The 26289-nt window shown below is 45.3% G+C and overlaps 1 protein-coding gene across 1 annotated transcript; it reads left to right on the top strand.

The window, feature by feature from the left end:
• The first annotated feature begins 631 nt into the window (after positions 1 to 631).
• AIFM2 (AIF family member 2) lies at positions 632 to 26247 on the top strand. Its single transcript, XM_074958914.1, has 9 exons — positions 632 to 724; positions 2103 to 2297; positions 4348 to 4463; positions 7119 to 7238; positions 18168 to 18260; positions 18731 to 18839; positions 21036 to 21188; positions 23369 to 23569; positions 25261 to 26247. Exons 2-9 carry the CDS (start codon positions 2123 to 2125, stop codon positions 25413 to 25415), a joined length of 1122 nt encoding a protein of 373 aa, XP_074815015.1. The 5' UTR covers positions 632 to 724; positions 2103 to 2122; the 3' UTR covers positions 25416 to 26247.
• The last annotated feature ends 42 nt before the right edge of the window (positions 26248 to 26289 follow it).

The following is a 26289-nucleotide window of genomic DNA, read 5'->3' as shown; positions in this document are numbered from 1 at the left end:
GGACAGTCTATAACAGATTTGAAAGTAGCCATACTTGAACAAAAAAACTTCACAAACAGACTTCAAAGGGAAACAGCATAACTAAAATTCATTTGCAAATTTCACACCATTAATTTGGGCTTGAATAGGGACTGGGAGCGGCTGGCTCATTACAAAAGCAGCTTTGCCTCTCCCGGAATTGACACCTCCTCATCTATTATTGGGAGGGGACTACATCCACCTGGATCGAATTGGCCCTATCAACAGGGGTTCTCCACTTGTGCGGTAACTCCCCTCTCTTCATGTGTCAGTATATTTACATCTGCAGCTGTCATTTTCACTCCATGCACCCGAAGAAGTGGGGTTTTTACCCACGAAAGCTTATGCTCAAATAAATGTGTTAGTCTTTAAGGTGCCACCAGACTCCTTGTTGTTTTTACAGGAGACTGTGAGCATCTGCGGCCTCAGCTGTCCCCTAAGGCCCTGCAACGCGCCGGGGGCTCCAGTAGAGGGCGGCAGGAGTCGGCTCAGCAGGGGACGGAGCGGATCTTCCCTCCGGAGCGTCCGAGCCGCGTTTGCGGAGTCGCCACGAGAGGTCTCAGACCACGCCTGCCTCCTTCCCACGGAGGCTGCGCCCTAGCCCAGCTATCCCTGCGCTCGCCCCAGCCGTGGGGACGCGCATGCGCGGACACTCGCTGGGTTTCCTCCATCGCCCACCGCGGGTCTGCAGTGGTGCGAGGAGGGGGTGAGTGGAGCAGACGGATGCTGGAGCCAGCCTGGCTCTGCACGCCGGGCTCCAGCAGGCGGCGGGCCGGGGAGGCTCCGCTCCCCTCGCTTGCTACAAGCGGAGGCAGGGAGTCCGGTGGAGACAGACACTGCACTTTGGTGCTGGCCCGCGTACTCGTTGTGCTCCAAAGGGCTTTCCGTGACCCCCCCCCCCACCCCGCTGCCCCCGGGATTTTGTGCCGGGGTCTGGAGTTCGGTTTGACGCTGAATTCGGTGCTGGCCGAGCAATGCCTTCTCCAGTATACTCTGCAGAGAAAGGGAAGGGATGGCAGCCAAGCTGGCATGTTTTTAAAAAAAAAAGTCTCCTCCAGCTCCTAAAGGTGTGCGGACCCCCACATTTTGACTGGAGATGCAGATCCCTTGGGAAGCTTAGACATAGTCTGAGCTCCCCCCCCCGGGGGGGGGGGTCTGTGGACCACAGGTTGAAAACCACTGACATAGACAGTTAGGAAACAGGACCTGCTCTTCTAGGGCAGTGGTTCTGAAGCAGGGGTCTGCAGCCCCCTGTGGGGCTACGAGCAGGTTTCAGGGGGTCCGCCAAGCATAGCTGGTGCTAGACTTGCTAGGACCCAGGGCAGAAAGCCAAAGCCCCCGCCTCACAGGATTGCAGCCCTGGGACCCTCAAGCCCCACCACCCAGGGTTAAAGCCAAAGCCTGAGCAACTTAGCTTCGTAGTGGCATGGGGCCCTGGGCAATTGCTCTCCTTGCTACCCTCTAATGCCAGTTGTTGTGGCACTGCCGGGCCGTGGAGTTTTTATAGCCTGTTTGCGGCTCAGAAACAAAAAGGTTGAGAACCCCTGTTGTAGAAGATATTGGTACATTCAATTAAAATATTTTCTACAAACATGGTATCCCTCTCAAAACAGATTTCTGTTGACAACAAAACTCTAGCATGTCGGGCCTGATTCCCCTCTGCCTTTTCACAATGTGCAAAGTGATGACTTTTTGGAGGAAGAATAAAACTCCGTATCTCAAGCAACTATTCCTGTTGCTTAAAATGTCTGTGTTGCTGTTTCCACCTGCATGTTCCTTGCTGCACTCCTGTCAGCTATCTGGGAGGCAAGAGAGAGCCTGTAAGAAGCTGAGCTGTAGTAGTGCCTGCTTCAAACTGTTCTGAAATTTAGTCTTCAGACCATATATATCCTGGCTTTTATTTTACTCATTGTTAGTACTTTAAGTACGTGATTTGTCACAGTGACTTCAGTGGGACTACTTAAGTCTTTGCAGGATCAAGTCCTTACTTTCCACAGGTAAGGCACTCTTGTGACACCCTTATTGTTTCCCTTCTTCTTAGTGTGGTGTTTTTTTTGTTTTTTTTTTTTCTTTTTTTCCTGAAGAAGCAGCTCTGCCATCTAGGATGGGATCCAAGCTTTCAGTGGACGACTCGGTGCGTGTTGTGATCGTTGGAGGAGGTTTCGGGGGAATTGCAGCTGCCAGACAACTAAAGTCCTGGGGAATCCCCTTTGTTCTTGTGGACATGAGAGATGCATTCCACCACAATGTGGGTGCTCTCCGGGCCTCTGTAGAGACCGGTAACTTACGTGCTTTTTCCTAAAGTCTGTGGACCATCTCTGGTCCCTTGTGATCTGTTTACCCCACTGGGGTATGTGGAGCTTCTTTCTGAAAGAGGAACTGCACAGGTTTTAAAAAACTCTTGTAAGATTCCAAAATAGAAAAATGTCTCTAGCTGTGGTTAAACTAAATTATTTCTGTATTCTGATAAAACTTGAGACCACTACTGCCTTCTGAGAAACCTGAGCTGCAGACTTCTGATTCACTTACCCAGTGACAGCACAAATGCAGTTGTTCCCACAAAATAGTTATCTGCAAAGGCAAATTTGTAAAGTTATGCCAGCTGTGAGTTTCCCCAGGAATAGGGAACACTGTTTGCACAGGCATTTGTGAAGATTTAAAGATGATCACTCTACCATAAGCAAGAACTTGAAAGATGACTGCTACTCTGAATTGCTATCTTAAGCCTCTTTGATACTTAGAATGTTACTCTAACAGCAGGGGCATGAGCCCTGTAGCTGAGATTCCTCAGGATCTTAGGGCTCATCTGCACTGAGGTTTTAGTGACATGGTTTTGCTGAGGGCCTTGCATATTATGTTTTTTCCTTTAGAGCCCCAGCTCCAGTAGTAATGGAATTACTTGAGAATCTCAGCTTTAATTACATTGAGTTTTAGTCCTTAAGGTTGGAGAGAGGCTTGACAGTGTGACACCAAAAGCTCAACGGCCTGAAGGCAAATAAGAACTTTCAGCGTCTAAAAAAATCAAATGATTTAAAAGCCATTCATCTTTAGTTGGTTTTTTTTTGAGGGGGGGGGAAGGGGAGGAAGGAGAGGGTAGGGTGGCAGCTGACTTGTTTCAGAGTAACAGCCGTGTTAGTCCGTATTCGCAAAAAGAAAAGGAGTACTTGTGGCACCTTAGAGACTAACCAGTTTATTTGAGCATAAGCTATTGTGAGCTACAGCTCACTTCATCGGATGCATACAGCCTTAGAGTTGCTCATGCCAAGCCACTGGCCAGGTGGCCTGGACATGAGGATGGAGCAGGGCCTTGTCAGATGCACATCTGATGCTCCTGGAAGTTGGTTTGCAAAATCTTTGTGTGAGTGAGTGTGAGAGAATGCTTGGGGCTGGCAATATTGATATAGCTACGCCAGTTCAATCCCCTACTGAAGACATGCTGCCCGGGTGTGAAATATTACTGGTAATTTACTGACTTTCTCTTCTCAGTAGTGATTAGTTAGTTTAAAAAAACCTCCCTTCCTCTCAGCCTGCCTCAGTGTTCCAGTACATATCCTGGTCCTGGACTTAATGTAAAAAGTCATAAAAGAAATGCTCTCAAATAGCATGAGACCAGATTTAGATCTACATTAAAATAGTATGCCTCCTGACATCTAATATCTTTGTCTAATACATGCAGCTGAGACAGTTTAAGGGAAAATAGCTCCTGTTGTGGCCCATGATTACCCTGCAAGGAATAGCATGGTGGTTCTCCAACTCTTTCATTCTAAATCCGACTTCATACCTTGAGAGAGACTTTCAGTGACCCACCTCCCCTCCAGCCCCATAACCCTCCAGTGGTCTGGTGTCAATATTCATTCTGTGTTTCACTGCACAGGGCTCTACTCGAGGTCCATGGACCATAGTCTGAAAATTGCTGACCTATCCCTAAAGTTAAGATGGCTTTGCCTTGTTGGCTTAAGTTGTGGTTTTCTTATGAAACACTTCTTCCCTCAATCACTTGATTCCAAATGAGGTTTCTGGCTTGGCTACATGAGGACTTCCAGGAAAACTAATGCATACACCCTTAATTGTATGCCTGCCTTTTTCAGTTCTTGTCAACTGAAGCAAAAACTTTCTGGGTCCTACTGTGTGGCAGAGAGAATAGATGTCAGGACACTAGTCATGGAGCAGGTCTTTATTCTGTGTAACAAGAAAGCAAATTCTTATAACCAAAGGAGGGCCATTTGAATAGGACTTCTGGAAACACAGTGGAAAATTGGCTTTCTAGTCCCCCTACTTTCCTTTTTTCTTAACCAGTATATAGGTGGCATTAACCTTCTTTCATTGCAGGATTTGCCAAGAAAACCTTCATATCTTACTCTGTGACCTTTGAGGAGAGCTTCCGACAAGCTAAGGTGGTTGGAATAGACTTACTGAGGCAGAAAGTCTTGCTGAATGATAATGAGGTGAGTGCATTGGGGACAGGCTGACTTAATGACTTCCGATGAATAATTTTACCCTGCAAATGCAGCAGTGAGCAGATGATTTTCTTCTCACTCTCATGTTCAGATTTACTCTGTTTCTTTAGTAGGGTGACCAGACATCCCGATATTAAGACATTTGTCCCGCGTCCCGACCGCACATCGGTCGGGACGCCCTTTGTCCCGATATCGGGGACCGCTCACCATGAGTCACTGCGCGCACCAAAGTCCTGGGGCTGGTGGCGCTACCTGGGGCAGCTCCTGGCACCTGCCCGCTGGCAGGAGCCCACAGTGCGGGTGGCCCCTAGGCACAGAGGCGGAGGGGGGCTTTGTGTGCTGCACCGGCTCCCTCCTTCCCAATCAGAGCTGCGGGGGCGGGGCTTGCAGGCACTGACAGTGGGCAGAGAGCCCTCCGCCCCCCCTGACCTGACCCAACCCTAGGAACTAGAGGGACCTGCCAGATGCTTCCTAGGAGCAGCCACAGGTAAGCACCGCCGGGACTCCCCACCTCGCCCCCTGGCAGGTCCCTCTGGCTCTTAGGGGCAGGGCACTCTCTGCGCTCTGCCAGTGCCTCCAAGCCCCGCTCCGCGGCTCCAGCAGCTCCCATTGGCACTTTTCCCAACCAGTGCGAGCCACAGAGCTCGCGCTTGTGGCAGGAGCAGCACGTGGAGAGTCTGGAGACCCCCCCTTGCCGCTCTGACCATAGGAGCCAGGGACCTCCCAGCAGGGCTGGTGAGTGCGGCCAGGGAAGGGGGCAGGGTGTGATGGAGTGAGTGTCTGGGAGGTACGCATGGGGTGCTGGGCTGTGAGGGTGTGGAGGGCGCTGGGCAGTGGGGGAGGTTTGTGTGTTTTGGGGTGCTAGGCAGTGGGGGCCTGTTGGGGGTGCTGGACAGTGGGGGAGATCTGTGTGTGTCAGGGCACTGGGGGTTTGTGTGGGGCATTGTTTAGCTGTGGTGGTGGGGCTGTGGGGAAGGGCACTGGGAGGGAGGGAGGAGAATTCTGTGTGTATTGGGAAACTAGCGAGTGGGGGGTTCTGTGTGGGGTGCTGGGCAGCTGTGGTGCGGGGGGGGCGCTGGGCAGGGGTGGTGGTGTGCATAGCACTGTGCATTTGTGCTGGAAATGTGGGAGGGTTTGGGGGGGGCTCTGGGCATAGTGGGTTCAGGGGGTACAGAGCATAGTGAATCCGTTGTGCTGGGCAGGGAGCAGTGTGGCGCAGCATGGGCCCACCCCCAACAGGAAGGGGCATGCTGGTAGCACAGGGCCAGGCGGACCAGTGTACCCCATTGCCCCTGGCCGGCCCCGCCCTTCCCACTGTTCACCTCCTCAACTGAAGGCGGGGGTAGGGGGTGCTGGGGTGGGGCAGCAGCGTGCAGCACCGGCAGGAGAGGGACATGACCAGGCGGACGGACACCGAACCAGAGTCAGGAGTCACAGCCTGTGGATTCGGGGGGCTCCGGCCCCGATTTGGGTGGGCCTGGTTGGATGCTAAGTGGGTAGGCTGCGGCCCCCTCATGGTTATGCCCCTCCACCTCTTTACACCCCCACTACTCCCCTTCTTCCCCAGTGCCTCTTACATACCGCAGAACAGCTGTTCCGGGGCAGGCGGGGGGCGGACAGGGAGGTGCTGACCTGCAGGGCTGCCAGTGGATGTTGAGCACCCACTGTTTTTTTTTGTGTAGGTGCTCCAGCCCCAGAACACCCATGGAGTCAGAGCCTATGAGTCCTCAGATGTTCAAGCTAAAAACTCACTTTATGTGAGTCTCCGCAAATAACTCACTTGTTGTGCAAAGTGACCATACAAAAGAGGGCAGGGCATGACCCAAGCAAACTCAGTTTACAACTCAAGCCAATGATTACAGAAGAGTTCAGAGTAGCTGCCCAGCTTTAATTGTAGTGTTTCACCAGGGAGACCTCTGCATCCCTTCATTCCCAAAACACGCCTCATGTGGCAGCTTCCTACTTATCAAAGTGACAGGGCGTAGGGTTGAGCTGGGAAGCGGAGCCCAGCAACTACGCAGTAAGCCAGGACTGAATGCTGCACCACAGGTCCAGTCAGGCCCTCAGACAAGCTGTTCCCTTCCTTGTTGCTGGTAAGAACTGCTAAATTAATAGTCCAGAAGTCTCTCAATCACAGGATAAATGTATGGACAACAACAGTGTAACCTTACCAGGACTGCCCTGCCAAAGCTTTTTAACCCTGTTCTGGAGGGACCACCTTTAAAAGGAGAGTGTAGCTATGTCTGCACCATTTCCATTCAGTGTCTAGACTCTGTAGAGATGGCCAGTATAAGGGCCAGCTCTGCTGGTAACTTGTCATGTACATATTTGTCTGTCACAACTTGGACTGAAGCCACAATACCCATTTTGCATAGCGATTGCACCTAGAAAAGAGGCTGTGATATCCCATTACAAACTCAGACTCACCAAGTCCCCATTAATATCTTCAGATTGAATGCAGGTAAACAATTATATGAATCATTTAGTTCTGCAAAAGATGTTTGTTTTTGAATTGAGTGTTGCTATTTAGTTCCAGGGCAGGGGGAGGTGTCAGAGCACCACCTGCAAAGCGACTTCAGTGTTCGGTATCCTTTACCTTGGACTTCTCAAAGTGATGTCTGATCCCACTCTCTCCCCTTGTAGGAGCTTTTCTACTCTCACCTTATCCTTGCTACAGGCAGTGATGGGCCTTTCCCTGGAAAGTTTAACCAGATCATTGACATGGAAACTGCCATTCAGACGTATGAAGACATGGTCAAGGAGGTGAGATTGAAAACCATCAGTGGAAAAAGTGGTGGGTGGCTCTGTCCTTTTGAGAAAGATATAAGAAATTATAGTTATGGTGAGCGCTCTTATTGGTATCCAGATGAGGGAGGATGAAACTAACAAGAGTGCTGGCAACATCCAAATTCGGAGTTCAGGGGTGAGTGGGGTGTTATAGTGCAGTGGTGCTTGGATCAGAGAGAGGGCTAGCAAAATGGATACATTTTATTTAAATCAAATTGAAGGGTTTTTTTTCTTTTTAAAAATGAAATTTGAATTATTATAATTTTAGACCTTAGCACATTTTGCATTAATCTCAACTTTTAAATAAATGCTAAATCCATGAGGCTCCATCAAAAATTGAGTTAAAAGCTGCTTTTCTAGAGGGAATCAGGGGGAAAACATTCTAACTTTTGAGATCAAACTATAAATATGGCACAGTGGTCCATATAGTATATTAAGGGATCGATCTTGTGAGGGACCTTGTGGCTGTGCTGAGGGTGTGAGAGACTGGTGAAGTCATCACAGCTTGCCTCACTCACTCTCCAGGAGATGCCATCATGTATCTCATCAGGATCATCAGCTGAGCCCACCTGGGCGGTCGTCTACTCTTATTTATAGTGTCTCCCTACCTCAGTGCTGATAAGATGCGATCTCAAATTAGGAATGCTTATGACTCCACCAACCATCAAAACTTTCCAGCTTATGGAAAAACATGGATTTGCCCAGTAACTACCAGCCCTTGCTTCTGCATGGTTCTGGGCACTTCAAGTAAATGGGCTTATTCAGTCTCCTTGCTTATATATGCAGACAGATATAAATCCATTAATTTCTCAACTGCCTCCTTCTGTCTCTAAACAAATAAAATATTGGAGTGTAAAAGATATATGGGTTACACAAGCAGAAGTCTCGGATTGTAAGTTCTTTGGTTTGTATGGGGATGGGGCCAGAGTGTGGCAGAATGCACCCCTGCATTCACACCCTACACGCTATTGTAGTAATCTTTGTACAAAATATGCCTTCTGAGGGTATGTCTACACTACAAAATTAGGTGGATATTATAGAAGTTGATTTTTAGAAATCGATTTTATACAGCGATTGCGTAGGTCCGCACTAAGCGCGTTAAGTCGGGGGAATGCATCCTCACTACTGTGGCTAGCATGAACTTACGGAGTGGTGCACTGTGGGTAGCTATCCCACAGTCTCCGCCTCCCATTGGAATTCTGGGTTAAGCTCCCAATGCCCGATGGGGCAAAAACATTGTCGCAGGTGGTTTTGGATACATTTCGTCAGTCGCCCCTCCCTCTGTGAAAGCAATGGCAGACAATCGTTTCGCGCCTTTTTTCCGTGTGGACGCCATACTGCTTTCAGCAGACGGTGCAGTAGGACTGCTAACCGTTGTCATCCACCGCTTCCGCTGCAACTCTGCTCTGCTGCTATTGTCTCAATAGCAAATTTCTCCATGTTATCTGTCATGGGCTCCCGGTACGTGTGTTCTTCCACGGGAAATGTGCTCGGTGCTAACTGTCATCCTCCACTGCTTCTGCTGCAACTCTGCTCTCCTGCTCTCATGAATCCATCTCGCAGGTCCTCTCGTCGTTCTCTATAAATATCTATTCTCGTGGCATCCGTTGTCAGCCACCGCTTCCGCTGCAACTCTGCTCTCCTGCAGATGCCATACCACTGCAAGCATGGAGCCCGCTCAGATCACCGCGGCAGTTAAGAGCATTGTAAACACCTCATGCATTATCCTGCAGTATATGCAGAATCAGAACCTGTAAAAGCAGGCGAGGAGGCGACGGTAGCACGGTGATGAGAATGATGAGGACATGGACACAGACTTCTCTCAAAGTATGGGCCCCGGCAGTTTGGACATCCTGGTGGCAGTGGGGCAGGCTAATGCCGTGGAACGCTGATTCTGGGCCCGGGAGACAAGCACAGACTGGTGGGACTGCATAGTGTTGCAGGTCTGGGATGATTCCCAGTGGCTGAGACACTTTTGGATGCATAAGGGCACTTTCATGGAACTTCGTGACTTGCTTTCCTTTGCCCTGAAGCACAAGAATACCAAGATGAGAGCAGCCCTCACAGTTCACAAGTGAGTGGCGATAGCCCTGTGGAAGCTTGCAACGCCAGACAGCTACTGGTCAGTCGGGAATCAATTTGGAGTGGGCAAATCTACTGTGGGGGCTGCTGTGATCCAAGTAGCCAATGCAATCACTGAGCTGCTGCTATCAAGGGTAGTGACTCTGGGAAACGTGCAGGTCATAGTGGATGGCTTTGGGATTCCCTAACTGGTGGGGCGATAGAACGCATATCCCAATCTTGGGACCAGACCACCTTGGCAGCCAGTACGTAAACCATAAGGAGTACTTTACAATGGTGCTGCAAGCACTGGTGGATCACAAGGGACGCTTCACCGACATCAGCGTGGGATGGCTGGGAAAGGTACATGATGCTCGCATCTTCAGGAACTCTGGTCTGTTTGAATAGCTGCAGAAAGGGACTTACTTCCCAGACCAGAAAATAACTGTTGGGGATGTTGAAATGCCTATAGTTATCCTTGGGGACCCAGCCTACCACTTAATGCCATGGCTCATGAAGCCATACACAGGCACCCTGGACAGTAGTCAGGAGCTGTTCAACCATAGGCTGAGCAAGTGCAGAATGGTGGTAGAATGTGCATTTGGACCTTTAAAAGCGCGCTGGTGCAGTTTACTGACTCCGGTTAGACCTCAGTGAAACCAATATTCCCATTGTTATTGCTGCTTGCTGTGTGCTCCACGATATCTGTGAGAGTAAGGGGGAGACGTTTATGGCGGGGTGGGAGGTTGAGGCAAATTGCCTGGCTGATGATTACGCGCAGCCAGACACCAGGGTGATTAGAAGAGCACAGCAGGGCGAGCTGCGCATCAGAGAAGCTTTGAAAACCAGTTTCATGACTGGCCAGGCTACGGTGTGACCGTTCTGTTTGTTTCTCCTTGATGAAAACCTGCCCCCTTGGTTCACTCTACTTTCCTGTAAGCCAACCGCCCTCCCCCCTTCCATCACCGCTTGCAGAGGCGATAAAGTCATTGTTGTTTCAAAATCATGCATTCTTTATTAATTCATCACACAAATAATGGAATAACTGCCAAGGTAGCCCAGGAGGGGTAGGGGAGGAGGGAAGCACCAGATAGGGTGGTGGATGAGGGGAGGAGGGAAGGACAAGGCCACACTGCACTTCAAAACTTATTGAATGCCAGCCTTCTGTTGCTTCGGCAGTCCTCTGGGGTGGAGTGGCTGGGTGCCCGGAGGGGAGGGGCCCCCCCACGTTCTTGGGCGTCTGGGTGAGGAGGCTATGGAACTTGGGGAGAAGGGCAGGCGGTTACACAGGGGCTGCAGCAGTGGTCTGTGCTCCTGCTGCCTTTCCTGCATCTCCACCAGATGCCGGAGCATATAAGTTTGATCCCCAGTAGCCTCAGCATTGCATCCTGCCTCCTCTCATCACGTTGCCGCCACCTCTCCTTTTGCTCCCGCAACCTCTCATCTTGCTCGTCCCTCCTGTCCTCGCATTCATTTTCTTCTTTCTGGACTCTGCCATTGTTTGCCTCCACGCATTCTGCTGAGCTCTTTCAGTGCGGGAGGACTGCATGAGCTCAGAGAACATTTCATCGCAAGTGCAGTTTTTTTGCCGCCTTATCTGCGGTAGCCTCTGGGACGGAGATGATAGGGGAAGTGTTGAAACATTTGCAGCTGCAGGAGGAAAAAAAGGGAAAGTAGTATTTAAAAAGACACATTTTAGAGAACAATGGGTAGGCTCTTTCACTGTGAACCAAGCTGTTAACATTACATAGCACGTGCTTTCGATACAAGGTTGCATTTTGCCTCTTATACTGAGGGCCTGCCAGTTTGGTGTGTGAGATCAAACACGCAGGGCCGGGCAACAGAATTTGGCTTGCAGGCAGCCATGGTAAGCCACAATCTTTCGGCTTCTTCAATCTTCATAACATGTGGGAATGGTTTCAAAAAGCAGCGCCCTCCTTTCCCATACCAAGCACCTGTTGGGTTGGCCATTTAAAAGGAGGGGCTGCGGTTTTCGGGTTAACGTGCAGCACAAACCCAACTAACCCCCCCCCACCCCCCACACACCCAATTCTCTGGGATGATCGCTTCACCCCTCCTCCCACCGCATGACTAGCATCAGGGAAGATCCCTGCCAGCCAAATGCGAACAGCTCAGCGTGAACGGTCTCTCCCCCCCCCCCCGCACCACGTGGCTAAAAGCGGGGATGATTTCTTTTCAGCCACAGGCAAACAGCCCAGCAGGGACGACCACATCTGAATGTCCCCTTAATAATGTCCTTGGAGGATTTCCGCTCCATCCCCAGACATGTTAACAGACTTCCAGTAGCTGTACTGGCCGCGAATGCATCCCAAGTCTGCAGGGCAAATTAATCATTAGACACGCTTGCTTTTAAACCATGTATTATATGTACAAAAATACACTCACCAGAGGTACCTTCTCCGGCTTCATGGTCCGGGAGCCTGCCTTGGGAGGGTATTGGCTCCAGGGCGATAAACAGTTCCTGGCTGTCGGGGAGAACAGTTTCTCCGCTTGCCTGTTGTGCGCTATCCTCCTCCTCATCCCCAAAATCCTCATGCCTGTTGCGTGAGACTACCCCCTTGCAGGTGTCCACGGACAGGGGTGGGGTAGTGGTAGGGGCACTCCCTAGAATTGCGTGCAGCTCATCATAGAAGCAGCATGTCTGGGGCTCTGACCCGGAGCGGCCATTTGCCTCTTTGGTTTTTTGGTAGGCTTGCCTGAGCTCCTTAATTTTCACGTGGCACTGCTGCGGGTCCCTGTCCATCATGCCCTTGGAGATTTTTTCAAATATTTTGGCATTTCATCTTTTGGAACGGAGTTCTGATAGCACGGATTCGTCTCCCCATACAGTGATCAGATCCAGTACCTCCCGTTTGGTCCATGCTGGAGCTCTTTTGCGATTCTGGGACTGCATGGTCACCTCTGCTGATGAGCTCGCCATGCTGGCCAACCAGGAAATGAAATTCAAAAGTTCCCAGTGCTTTTCCTGTGTACCTGGCTAGTGCATCTGAGTTGAAAGTGCTGTCCAGAACAGTCACAATGGAGCACTCTGGGATAGCTCCCAGAGGCCAATACTGTCGAATTGTGTCCACACTACCCCAAATTTGACCCGGCGATGTCGATTTCAGCGTTAATCCCCTTGTCAGGCAGGAGTACAGAAATTGATTTTAAGAGCCCTTTAAGTCGACAAAAATGGCTTTGTCGTGTGGATGGGTGCAGGGTTAAATCGGTCTAATGCTGCTAAATTTGACCTAAACTCGTAGTGTAGACCAGGGCTGAGTATCATCTGAACTAACTCACTCAACTTCGGTGGTAATATGATGAAATATGTGTAGTAACGAACTGAAATAAGGTTTGAAATGTATTTACCAGACAAGTTTGGGTAAACCAGTTTCTCAAAGACAAAGGACAAGCTGATGACTCTAGATGAGTGTCAAAGTTGATGTGCAATCTTGTGACAAGTGGCCATTGTATGGCAAGAAAGGGGAAGCAGGAACAAACAGATCTGCATCTTAGAAAACAGCATGAAACCTTTCACCACGAGACTCCATAACTCCAGCCCCACAGCAGTAATGAACTTTATCTAGGGGTAAACCTCAGGAAAATGCATTTCAGAGGGGAACAGGACTACAAAGTGAGGGGCAAAACACCCCAAGGTATCTTTTCCTATAAATCTCTTTTTCACTTAAGACAACAAAAGAAACAGCCTTTGGGAGCAGATGCAGGCCTGAGAATTTGATCAGCAGTGTTACTGGGAACATGTGGTAAGGGACTTCACCTTGAACCAAGCCTAGTTTAAGTTTTAGTACTAGGAAGTGTTTTATGTTGTACCCATTTGAGTTTGCTCCCTTATACTTGTACTAAAAACTTCTCATTGTAGTTAAATTTGTTTTATTCTTTAATTAAACTAATCCAGTATTGTCTAAACTGAACTGTGTGGGTAACTCCATTTATGGTAGCAAATTGTTGAAAATTGATCCCTTTAGGGGGGCAACAGATCTAGTATCTGGGCTGTTCAGGATAAAGACAAAGGACAGGGCAGAACATACATTTTGGGGGAAAATTCAGGACTGGGATTGTGCTGGGGTCACTCTGCAAGTGGAACCAAGGCTGGTGGAAGCCAGAGTGTGACTGGTGTGTGGCTGGCAGGCTGCAACTACACACAGATGCTCGGGGTGTAACCTGCATGCTAGAAGGCTGTTTGTGAGTGGCTCAGGTGGGAGTGCTACAGGGGTAGAACACTGTGAGGCACCCAAGTTTGAAGGGCAGGGGTGACATAGCCCCTCGCTGGTCTGGACTGTACCCTGGAATGTCATAAGGGGAGTTCTGTAACAAGGGAGAAGGAGCAGAGTGTGCAGCCAGAAAGGAGCAACACTGGTGTCTAAACAGGATGGTGTGGGGAGGGATAGCATTCTTCAGAGTGCAGCCTCTAGTGTTGATTTCAACACTGAGGAACTGTGGGGGGTGGGGAGAATAGGGAAGGCCTGCCATGGCTGCGGATCATAGAGACCCTATCTGGGAATATTTTCAAGAAATTCCTGTACCTCTGAGTAAAAAAGAACATGTGCCAAATGTAAACAGTGCAACAGAGCTGCAAGGCCTGATTGTCAGAACAAGACACTGTGAAAAATGCTCTTCAGAAGGCAGTGACTTTGTTCGGCATGTCTACATCAGTCTGGATCAACTGGTTAGCAAACTTTATTTTTGCTCCAATCTTATGGACTGCCCACCATTTCTTACTGTGCTAGTAAAGAACTTAGATGGTTATAAGCTTACCTTTTGAATGGATTACTTATGCATTTCAAAACATTAGCATTCAAAATATAATTGGTATGGTAGTTTTTTGTGGGAGTATATCAATTTCACTTTTACTATTACTGCTGGACTTTTGAAATGATCTCTCATTGCTCATCCTAGTTTAACTATTCCTGTTTAAAGTTTTATTAGGCATTTATGAATTTAAACATTTAAACTCAAGATGTTTTATGTTGCTAGGGTTAAGGGTTTAAATAGACAGATAATCCTTTATTTAATTTCCCTATAAAACTGGGTTTAGACTAAATCATCATTTAAACAGTGGTACACACAGCTGCAGTAGGAGGGATCTCCATTTTTTTTTTTTTTTTTAAAGCTGTGCACTGAGTAATACTCAGTGACTGACTTTACCATTTTGTTTCAGAGTCTAGCATAGCTATACAGTAAGAGGTTATGAATTTCCATCATTTGCTGGTATCACTAGTAGTGCTGCAATTAAACATACAGTCGGTTTCCTGTACCAGATTTTCTTCATCCAATAAACCCATGGTAATCAGGACCAGCAAATTCCAGCAAGACCATGTAAGTGAAAAGATTACTTGATTCATTTATGCAACAAGTTCTCCTTTTCATCTAGTTCAGAACAAACACTTCATTAGCCTGGTCCATAATGATTGAATCATGTCACTCTCCACCCCGCAAGCAGACATTGCTAGAAGACTGCTGGATACAGTGTATGAGAAGGAAACTAAACAGTGTGCAAAAATTTGACAGGAAGCTTGTTAATCTGAGTCTTGATGGGTGGAACAGTGTATACAATAGTCCTGTAATATGTGCTTGAGACAACCCCATCTTCTGTTGTCAAACTTACAGAAACAATTAGACACTGCCCATAGAGCAGAATACTTAAAAGTAGCAGTAAAAACAACAACTGAACAAAAATTCAAGTGTCAAGTCCATAGTTTTGTCACAGACAATACTGCAAATGTAACACAGATGAAATCTAGAAGATAATGAAGGGACCCTGAAACTTATAATGTGTGCCGTACTCATTTGATGCACCTTTTAACCAAAGACTAAAGTACAACTCCAGGAATTAAGGAAAATGTTGAAATTGCAAAATACTTCCCATAATCACTTTGCTTCAGCCTCACTGAAGAGAGCAGGAAGATTCAAACTAATTCTCCAAGATGCACAATGACATTCAATGGTTGGCTGTTTTGAGCTACTTATTATGGCCTGGCCTATTCTGATAACTTGTGAAGAATCATGGCAAAATAGATGGAGCCACAGTAGTCTACACTGGACTAAAGAGAAATGTAGAGGATGTGCTGAATATACTGAAACTTTTTTCTATAGCCTTGGACAGACTACAGAAAGACTGCTGATATGGTTGATATTTGGAAAGAATTTCAAGAGACATTGAAGAAATACCAAACAACAGTTAGATTGCAGGCAGTGAAGAAATGGGATGGATCAATCACTTTCTATAGCCTTGGACAGACTACAGAAAGACTGCTGATATGGTTGATATTTGGAAAGAATTTCAAGAGACATTGAAGAAATACCAAACAACAGTTAGATTGCAGGCAGTGAAGAAATGGGATGGATCAATCACTTACTAAACCTTGTTTTCTTGCCAACATTCTCTACCCAAAGTACCAAGGTAGATGCTTAACTGCAGAAGAAGATGGTGGTATGACATGGGCATCTTATCACCCATCAGTCATTCCCAACCAGAACAAATTTCAGGACTGGAGGTGAACCATTCAAGCAATATGTTTGATCTTTTAAAAGTCACAGCTGAACTGAAAGTCACTAGCTAAGCGCCTGGAACCAGAACTGAATGTGCAAAACTAGCTTTTGACAGCAGTAGCCTCTTCTGCAGGCACAGAAGATACTTTCTGAATTTGGACTAATTCATTCAAAGCTGAGAAATAAATTGGGAATTGAAAAAGCAGGAATACTTGTCTCTTCCAGTCTATGAACAAAAATGAGGGAGAGATGAGAGCTACTTATTGTAAAAGTTTAAAGGACAGCCTAAGTAACTGTCTCATTTTCAAAAGACTTAAGCAGTAAGGAACTTTCACTTAAGCATATTTGAAAACTTCTCCAGGCTGAATTGAAATCTGTTTAGTTCCATGACTGTAGTTAATGCCTTTGTTTAATAAATCATTTAGTTGTAAATATGAAACGTGTTTTGTTCAAGTTATGTATCTAAAACATTTAAGATGGCTTTGTTTAATAAACTTTGCTTGATGGATTAAATTCAGTTACCATTCTACTGCACCTTGATACAAGATGGTGAATGATATTGCTTATTTACTAGATAACCTCATTTGTGCTCATCTGTTACAGACTAAGTGTACAAATAAGGATCTGAAACTATTAAGCTTTATAATTGCTTAAATGTGTATAGTTAATACATCAAAGTTAGAGTAAATTCTCTATTTAGTTGTAAATCAACCACTAAAACATGTTTTAATCTCAATCACTGAGATAGCAGTTTTCTTTAGAAAAGTACAAATGGAAAATCAGGGCTTTCTACACGGTGATTAAATCAACAGTGGAGTCTGGACCAAGGGATGAGGGTTAATAGGGAATATTTCCTGTAGCATCCTATATATCACAACTGAAGAATTGTGGGTCGGAGCTCCGATGCCTGTATCAGTAGTGAAATAGGCCTCCTTGTAATATACGCTAGTGTATGGGTGGGGATGCTGACCATACAAAGCTATGGGCAGATTAGACCATTGGACCTTGTAACAGAGCAGCTGCCAACAGCACTGTCCCTCATGGCCAGCGGTCATGCTGCAGCACCGTCCCTCTGTTTCCTCCTCTTCAGGGGCCTCTTTAAGAACTGCACATACATTCTGCCCTTCCATGCCCTATGCCAGTTCAGTGTGTCCCTCTTCCTTAGGGAGGGAATCCCTCCACCCCCTCTCCTCAGAGCTATTGAGTCACCACTCCCAGGCTTTACCTGGCTGGAGCTCAGGTCTCAGGCTCTGACTGCCAAACTCCCCTGGTATCAGGGTCTTGCTCCTGCCTTAGCAGGCTACTCTCCATTCTCCTACCTAGGGCAACTCCCCAGTCTCAGTCTTCTCTGAGGAGCCTGGCCTCTGCCACAACTACCTCAGTCTCCTGCTGCTCTTATAATGGTGTGACCCCTTTACAATAGTTGTCTGGCACCAGACCTTCCAATCCTAATGGGCCAGCCACCCTGCTAAACACCTCTTTGGTGATATCACAGTCATGCATCAGGCCAGCCGGCACAGTTGGGATCTCATCCCGAAAGAAGAAAATTCCTCTGCCCATTATGTTAAAAAGGTGCGATGATTTTTAAAGTAGGACATGTAAAATGCTGGACCCACCTGATCCCATAGCAGCCACTTCCCTTTTGACTACTAATTGATCATCCTCCAAGTACTATTTTTCATAACGGAAAGACATTGCACAACATGTCTGCAGCCCTTCCTTCCCCCTGCCCCCAAGTTATTTTTCTTTTTAGATCTAAATGAATGGGCCTTGGATTCTGATGGTAGTAAACCACTCTAAGGTCAGCATTAATAGGTGATAGGTGCACTTCTTGGGTAGATGAAGGCACACCACCTCATGCCTTATAACAGGCTGCAATGCTACCCTTCTAATGCGCACCTTGGAGTGGCTTATTGTTATAGTAAAAATTCACCTGAAATCTGGTGAACAAGTTGCATTTGACAGTTGCCAGCCCTTCCCTAGGACTCAGGTATCCTAATCAATGCTTCCCATTGAAATACAAGATTATTATTATTTTTTTTTTTGAGGGCCAAATCTGCCAAGGGTGTTTCAAGGTTAGGATGGGATTTAAAAGGTGCTTTTGGTGGGACAGCTCCACCTCTCATTCCAGAGGGTAGAAGACAAAGGGTGTTCTATTGATAACAGTTTCTGTGTGGACTCTGCTTTAATAAGAAGGTCTTCCTACAAGTTGGGAAGGTGCATGGCTGGTGCTGCCAGAATGAGTGTTCTGGCTGAATGCCTCACTCTAGGTTACTGTATTTATGAAATAATGCAACAAGGAGATACAATTTTGTTTTCTTTTGGCTTTGCAAGCTCCAGAAATCTCCACGTATTGTGATAGTAGGTGGTGGTGCTGCTGGAGTGGAGATGGCTGCAGAGATCAAAACAGAATATCCAGCCAAAGAGGTACAAGAAACTACTTACACAATAATTAATGCTCCACCAGCTGCTTCCTTCATCTGGTGACTTAAATGTGTTCTTCCACAATGCCCCTGCTAGAGCAGTTTGGGTTTGCTGTAGCTAAACTCCTTCACAACCATTTTCCATAGAGCCTCATATCCAGCAAGGCTGGAAGTGAACATTTGTGAACGCCCTCACAGCCAGCATTCCTGCAGTGCATCCTGGTGCTGGGGTTGGCTGGAAGCAGAATAGCTTCCCAAGATCTTCCGCTCACCCATCCACCCTACTCTGCCTTTGTTGCCAAGAAATGCATGCTGAAAGCCAGAAGCCTCAGGCTTGGCTATTGCTTTTGCATGCTTGCTGGGACAGCAGTCAGACGCAATGCTGTTTAAGTAGTATTTGTTCCTGGCTGACTCAGGTTTGTTTTTGTTTTCTTTTCCCCCAGTTGGCTGTAGTTCTTTTGCATTTGTCCACAGGTCACCCTCATTCACTCAAAAATCGCACTGGCTGATGTGGAGCTCCTACCAAGTGTCCGGCAGGTGGTGAAGGAGATTCTTCTCAGGAAAGAAGTGCATCTCTTGTTAAGTATGTTCTTAACAAGTTTCATTTAATATTTCTCTAACTCAGATTGAGTCTCTACAAATCCTCAAAGCTTCCTGCCCCACTTCCCCATCTCTAACTCCTTCTCCTATAAGGAACCTTTGTCTCTAATGCTTGTTTCTGGTGAGAAAGACTAACTAGGGCTCTCTTCAATACCTGCTAGAAGGTAGCTGCTGAGTGAAGCAGGGTTCACTGGACTTTCCCCTGCTTTCCCAGGGCAAAGCAGAAGACCCATCAATTGCTCCTGTAATGGGATACAATACACATTCCCTTTGATAGCTTTTCTAGAGTCACATTAGGTAAACCAGCATAAAATGCCTTTCTAGAGTGATTTCATGCTCATGAGAAGTGAGGGCCTGAACATGCCATGTCAGTTGGAAAAAACTAGCAGTATGGAAACAAAATGTAGAGCTGAAGTGTATGTGCCTACTCCCAGTGTAGACCAGGGCTCAGCCTATTCTTGGGGATGAGAAGCAGCTAAGGTAGTGGATAAACACCTCCAAAATACCTGAGAGATCTTATGTTGGAAAAAGGAGTTGTTGCCACAGGCAGTGCAGGAGAGAACCATTTTTGCACTGGCAGAACTGGTCCTGTGAGCCATGCATGCCTTCCCCATTTCTCATCTCTCTGCATTCAAATCCTCTGCTTCGTCCTCCTTTTGCTTTCTGCCTGGACTCTAGCAGAAGAATTGAGAGCACGGGAGGGACAGTCTCCTTGCTAAGTTTCTGTCTGGCACCACAGTATCCCATGACAGCTGGGAGGAGCAATTACAGGAGAGTCCTGCTCAGCCCCTGCAGGCCTGGAATGGAGCATGCCCAGAGCAGATGCATTTTCAGAGAATTTAGCTGACAACTCTTAAGGCTCTACTGAACATATGCAAACTGAGTTTTTCAGAGGCTTATAACTTGGATACATTTCAATGGATGTACACAGGAATGGCAAAAGGTATATCTGACAAAAAGCCAGCCCTCCTGCCTAATTTCATGTCTTTGCGTCAAAGCATGGAGGGTCTAGAGTGTCTCAACAAAACAGGTTGAGAAATTTGTTTTTAACACTGACAAAACAATGTCGTTGCCCCCCCCCCCCAGTCTTATTTTCTGAAATTGCATGAACAATTTTAGCTGATCAGTTTGATGGAGGCACCTGGCATGGAAAATTTCAGCCTAAACAGTTTGGCAAAGCTATATATAAGGAATTGAAAAGAGGGTCTTAAAACGGTCAGGCTACCAGCTCTGCCTGTAGTATATATTGGCCAATATTTTTAAACGTTAGGTCCTAAAGTTAGGTTCTGAAATTCACATTTCGACACCAAAGTGATTTTCAGAGGTTCTGAGCATTGGCAGCTTTCATTGACTTCAATGGAAAGGAAGGGCACTCAGCATCACCCAAGAGGTAGTCAGCATGCTACAGGATCAGGCTTTTCTGGGCAATGGAAAAGTGACTGGACTATCTGCAGAGACAAGAGGCTTTGCCATTGGATGTCAAGGCACTTCACAGAAGATAAAAGGGATAGTGGGAATTCAGGATGAAAACATGGTAAACTCCAGGAAAGGAACAAATGGAGGAAACTAAACATGATTATCTGAAACTTCAGGAGATATTTTAGTATGTCTTGCGTAGAACAGATATTGTAATCTGTGTTCTAAATGTACAATCTTTATAAAAGTATTTTTGTTAAAAATAACACACTTTGCACTCCTTAGGCTTCGGTGCCCAAGAAAGCACCTTATGCTGCTTAGAACAGTGGTTCTCAACCAGAGGTACACGTACCCCTAGGGTACACAGGTTTTCCAAGGAGTATATCAGCTCATCTAGATATTTGCCTAGTTTTACAAGCTACATAAAAAGCACTAGCAAAGTCAGTACAAACTAAAATTTCATGCAGACAATGACTTGTTTATACTGCTCTATATACTATACACTGAAATGTAAGTAAAATATTCCAATTGATTTATAATTATATGGTAAAAATGAGAAGGTAAGCAATTTTTCAGTAAGTGTGCTGTGATCCTTTTGTATTTTTATATCTGACTTTGTAAGCAAGTAGTTTTTAAGCGAGGTGAAACTTGGGGATATGCAAGACAAACCAGACTCCTGAAAGGGGTACAGTAGTCACTGGCTTAGAGGGTAGCAGCATCCCTGCTAATGATCACAAAGACCTCTTGCTGCTTCTTATGACAGGTGACAGAGTCAGCAACCTGCATATGCTGACTTTAAACCGATTCCAAGAGAATATGGCAGTCAAGACAGAAAAGGGCATGGAGGTTGCTGCTGACATGGTGATTCTCTGCACTGGTATAAAGATCAATTCATCGGCATACAGCAGTGCATTTGGTAAGTTAAAACCATAGGACAGGGTGGGGCTAAGATTCTTCAGCACAGGCAATAAAATGTTTTAAATTTTATTCCAATTCAGTATTTTAGAGACCGTATGCAAGTGGTATTGACATTTAACTTGGTATAGTTAGAGCACATTTAATCTCTGTGGTTAAAGCTTACACTTCAAAAAAAGAAAGTGGCCCTTCGGTGGAAGTTTGTGGAAGAGGGCATATATTTATGCACTAAGTGGCTTGTATTATTTCTTCACCTTCCCCTACCATTAACTTTAGGTAGACTCCCAATACATCCTACTGTTGTGGTCCTGGGTGAAATCCTGGCCTCATTGAAGTCAACGGCAAAACTCCCACTGACTTCAGTGAGGCCAGGATTTCACTCCTGCTGCTAAACTCATCTGTCAGTGCACTACGGTAACTGAGCCCGCACACCCGTTGTTCCAATCCTGGAGCGATCCTATATAGAGAGTGCCAAATGTGCTAAATTGTGATTGGTAGCGTAAGAACAAGTATTCTCTATGAGTGTGATGAATCATTCGATGTGCTGGTAATACAGTGCTCTAGAGACAAAGCATTTGGAGGCGAATGGGGGAAATTAGGAAGGAACTTTAGTAGCTGGTGCACTTAGCAGTGGGCCTGTAACACTTTTAGGACTCTCCACCTAAATGTGAAGGGTTAACCCCTTTTAAAATGCCTGGGTGCAGATCCTCCACTGTTGTAACACTGTCACTGAAGTCAGTGGAGCTAGGACACTTTACGCCATTTGAGGATCTGCGCCCTGGTGTTCAGCTAATTCTACTTGGTGAATTATTTAAAAACCTATGCAACAAAATATTTCCCACGATATTATATTTCAATTAAAGTATTTTACATTTTAAAATTAAAAGCCAATTATATTCTATAGTAAATATCACTCATCTGTCTTCCAAGTTTTCGAGGGGAAGACAAATAAAATGTGAGAATTAATGCGAGAATTAATGCAAGAAATTTGCAATTAGTTCAAAATGTGAGAATTAGTGAATGAGCATTTTCTTAAACGTGTGATTTAACAAGTGCACATCTAATTCAAATTTTGCATGCCCTTAACCCCCTCTTCCTTTAGACAGCATTAGAAAGGGCGTAGTCATTTTATATTGTACCAGTTGCACATTCAAATTATCACCTTCTAATAGAAATGGTAAAAGGGATTTGAGGCCAGCAAATGAAGGGAGCATAGTCTGGCTCAAACTCAGTTTCACTTGTGTATCTGCAGAATTGTATCCTATGTGGTTAAAATAGAAACTAGTGTACTGTACACATACAATGAACAACTTTCAAAGGAAATACCTTCAAGCATCTGAAAGGCACTAGTCCTCAGAGGATGAAAACCATGCATTATCTACTGTTTTAAAAGGGTAATTGAGTCATCCAGGTGGGAAAAAATTCAGATTTTTTTTTTTTTTTTAAACCAGTGAAAATCACCATTTGTTCATGGAAAAGATACTAAAATTTCCACCAAAACTTACTTTCAGCTGAGAAAATTCATAAAAAAATTTCAAGTCCAAAGTGTAACTTATCACCCAGAATAAAATATAAGTGCCTGAAAATCGGAGCAGGGATGTGCGTGTGTGTTAGAATTAATGTGCTACAATATAGATTTGAAATTCTGTAATTCTCACTAGAATCACTTGTTACCATTTAACAAAGCTGGGAGTGTTGTTATTTCTCAACAACCAAATCTATTCAGGCCACCCTTTGACTCTAGCCCTTAAAGTCAATTCAGAGAGCCTGATACTGAGAACTAAGTTAGCATTTTTAGATCAGGTTGTTGACTTGTATAAATTGCCATAGCTCCACTGAAGTCAGTGGAGCTATAACTGTTTACGGTAGCTGAAGATTTGGCCCATTCTTTTCCTGGTTTACATACACTGTTGGCTCTCGGATGATAGTACCAGCTGAAGTCATTAAATCATTAAACATGATTTATCATGCATCACGTAGCAGTGACTTCTTGCAAGGCAAGTGTCATTCTCTTGCAGTGGCAAACGTAAGCTACACAACTACTCTACTGAATAGTTAATGATATAGCTGTTGGTAGTGATTCACCTGAGTGCTTTGTGTCACTGGATATGCATTGTTGTTCAACTCCTCAGGCCTTGGGTGATGCACTCTTTTTTTTTTTTTTTTTTTTTTTTTAAACAGGGGACAAGCTGGCGGGTAATGGTGCTTTAAAGGTCAACCAGTACCTCCAGGTGGAAGGGTATGATAATATCTATGCTATTGGTGATTGTGCTGATGTGAAGGAACCGAAGATGGCATACCATGCTGGGCTCCATGCCAATATTGTGGTGACAAACATCATCAACAGTCTGACACAGAAACCTCTTAAAACCTACCAGCCAGGTAAAACTGGGCTCTGCTCATAACAAGTCTTAGCTGATGAGATCCTTTCTTCATCTCTATATAGAATTACTTTGTAAGAAATCCATAACTTGCACAGGACTGTAATTAGAGCTGAAGGAAATAATTTGGATTTGAATATTATATATCTGACATTATTCTTACTTTCTTCCTCTTAAAAAAATATTCTTGCCAACTCTTCAGCAATCCTTTTGACACACAAACAAAACAAGCACACAATTTGATTATTCTGTACTTAGAAATGTTCTTCCCCTTTGCTGCTGATTGATTACTGTTATATTGGTGGGAGGATATGGTGGTTACAGTTTATAAAGGAAACCATTATCTTAATGAGTTGTTTATCAAACTATGATATTAAATCCTTGGAACAGCAAAATATCATGACTTAAAACTCTTACGACCTGAACCTGAAAAATCTTAATCACATGCATAGTCTTTTATTGTGCAATTAGTTCCATTTAAGTCAGTACCTTTCCTTGCTAGTTGCTGTAGCAGTGGGATAATAGGACATCCAGAGTGCATTTCCCATTTGCTTTTGATACCAGTCTGTGTACATATTTCTCCAGGCACTCTGGAGTAGCTTTCCAGATCTTCTTAAATTACATTTCAGGGGATTGGATTGACCCACTCTAATGCCAAGGTTTAAGACAAGAGGTGCATACATGTCACAATGCCATGAGCCTAATTTTCCTCTGATTTATATTACTCTAAATCAGGAATAATTCCACTGAGTTCATGGAGTTACCGCAGCATAAAAGATAAGAATCAGTCCTCTATAAATGGAAACATCTGTTACCTGGTTAACTGTGGTTTAGGAGAGAGTGAGAAAACAAGGTTCTCTTGTTTCACCTCCCACCCTTATTTCCAAATTATAAGAATAAAGGATATAGCTGTGCAAAAGCATCATCAGAGTCCTGGGTATTCTGTGGTTCCTTGGCATTTGCAGCAGAATTTTCCCTTTGTTGGAGAACTATGCTCCAGAATCTCAGCTTTCATAATAATAATAATAATAATAAAAATAGGTGTCTACCCCCTGTGGTTGCAAAAACGTTAAAAATGTGAATCGAGTGCAACTGATGCCCATTTAAGTCTGAAAGGAGCCTGAGACTCTGATTGTGAGGTTGTGAATTGACCAATTTAGCTAGTGCAGGGCTCCATGGCGTTTGTGATTCCACAGCTGTGGAATTTAGCATTTGTCCAAGATACTACAGAATTAATTCATTTTGCTGGAACCTGGTACCAAACATTTTGTTTTCTCTCTCCTGGCCCTGAAGGACCTGTTTGGAAGTCCTTCTTGCTCTGTAAAAGCGGGAAGTAACTGGATAGCAGTGCATGCTTCATTGTTATGTAGAACCAGCTTGCGCGGGGTCTGGGAGCCAGAAATGCTGGCTGGACAGCTAGACTGAGGTGAGAAGATAAACTGCTGAAGCTGACAAGCTTCCCACTTTCCTGGCATACATGGAGGGAGGAGATTCTAAGCCAGGCTGCACAGAAAACACTATGACTGAATCCCAAAGAGCTGGGCATTCTAGAGAATCAGCAAAAAAAAAAAATCTTTTATTTCTTGCCATGTAATTTGGTCCCATTGTGCTGTGAAGCACACAGGTGCTGATCATGCTGTTTGATCACATTTGCAACTTTGACGGCTAACTGTGTATGTTTCTCACTTCTAGGATCACTAACCTTCCTGCTGTCGATGGGCCGGAATGATGGGGTAGGCCAGATTAATGGATGCTACGTGGGACGTCTGTTAGTGACTATTGCAAAGAGCCGGGACCTTTTTGTTTCTAAGAGCTGGGAGACTATGGGACAGACTATGCCCTGCTAGATAGAAAGGACAATGATGAAGTAGCAAGGGAATACATGTATCGACTGGCATTAACAAAGCTGGAAAAGAATAAAAGGTTCATCATTACCAAAATGACACAAGCTATATGGCTTTTTGACTGATAGCAATACTGCACCAAAACATCATGTATTACGAATCCCATTCTTTAGCATGGTGCATTATAATAACATAAAGCACACTCTCTTTAAAGTGGCTCTGTTATGTGGATCTGCACAGAAACTGTATTTCTTGCTGAAACTTTTTCAACACTCAGTTCACATGCTAAGATGGAGCTGAGACAGCAATTCAATTTAAATGGATTTTAAAATAAAATAAGTAGCAGAATATGCTGTTTTCAAAAGTCCATTCATTTTTGTCTACCAGTCCTCTTTTTGAGTGAAATGTGTGATACGTTATCTCTGCAAGTTCACTGCCCTCATTTGCTATTTTTGCTCAGTTTGGTTCAGACCAACAGCAAATCCTATCTCTTCGCAACATAGAGAGCTGCTTTTGAAGAATTTACAGTTCAAGTGAAGGCCTTGGTTTGCCTAAGTCTTCAAGACAGTAATACTCTGAGTCTGGCCCTGAGACACACTCAGAGCGGATGGCTGCCATCCTGAATCGATCCACAGCATTGCATCCATTACCTGGCAAAAATTCCACATAGGGTCTAATTCAGTGTCTTTTATATGGAAGTATGTTGTGACCACAGATTTGGTACTATCTGTACCCTAAGTATTCATATGTCAAATACTTCTACACTCTGGGGTATTGTTGACTTTCATTTAAAGGCAAAAGTGTCTGTAATTAGGGTACAGTTTATAATAAATACGCTGGACACATTTTCTTTTCTTTTTTCTTATAAAACAAAAAA

The sequence above is a fragment of the Natator depressus genome, chromosome 7 (genome assembly GCF_965152275.1).
Source record: "Natator depressus isolate rNatDep1 chromosome 7, rNatDep2.hap1, whole genome shotgun sequence".
In the NCBI taxonomy this organism is placed as follows: domain Eukaryota; kingdom Metazoa; phylum Chordata; order Testudines; family Cheloniidae; genus Natator; species Natator depressus.
This window is presented reverse-complemented; position numbering and strand designations above follow the sequence as displayed.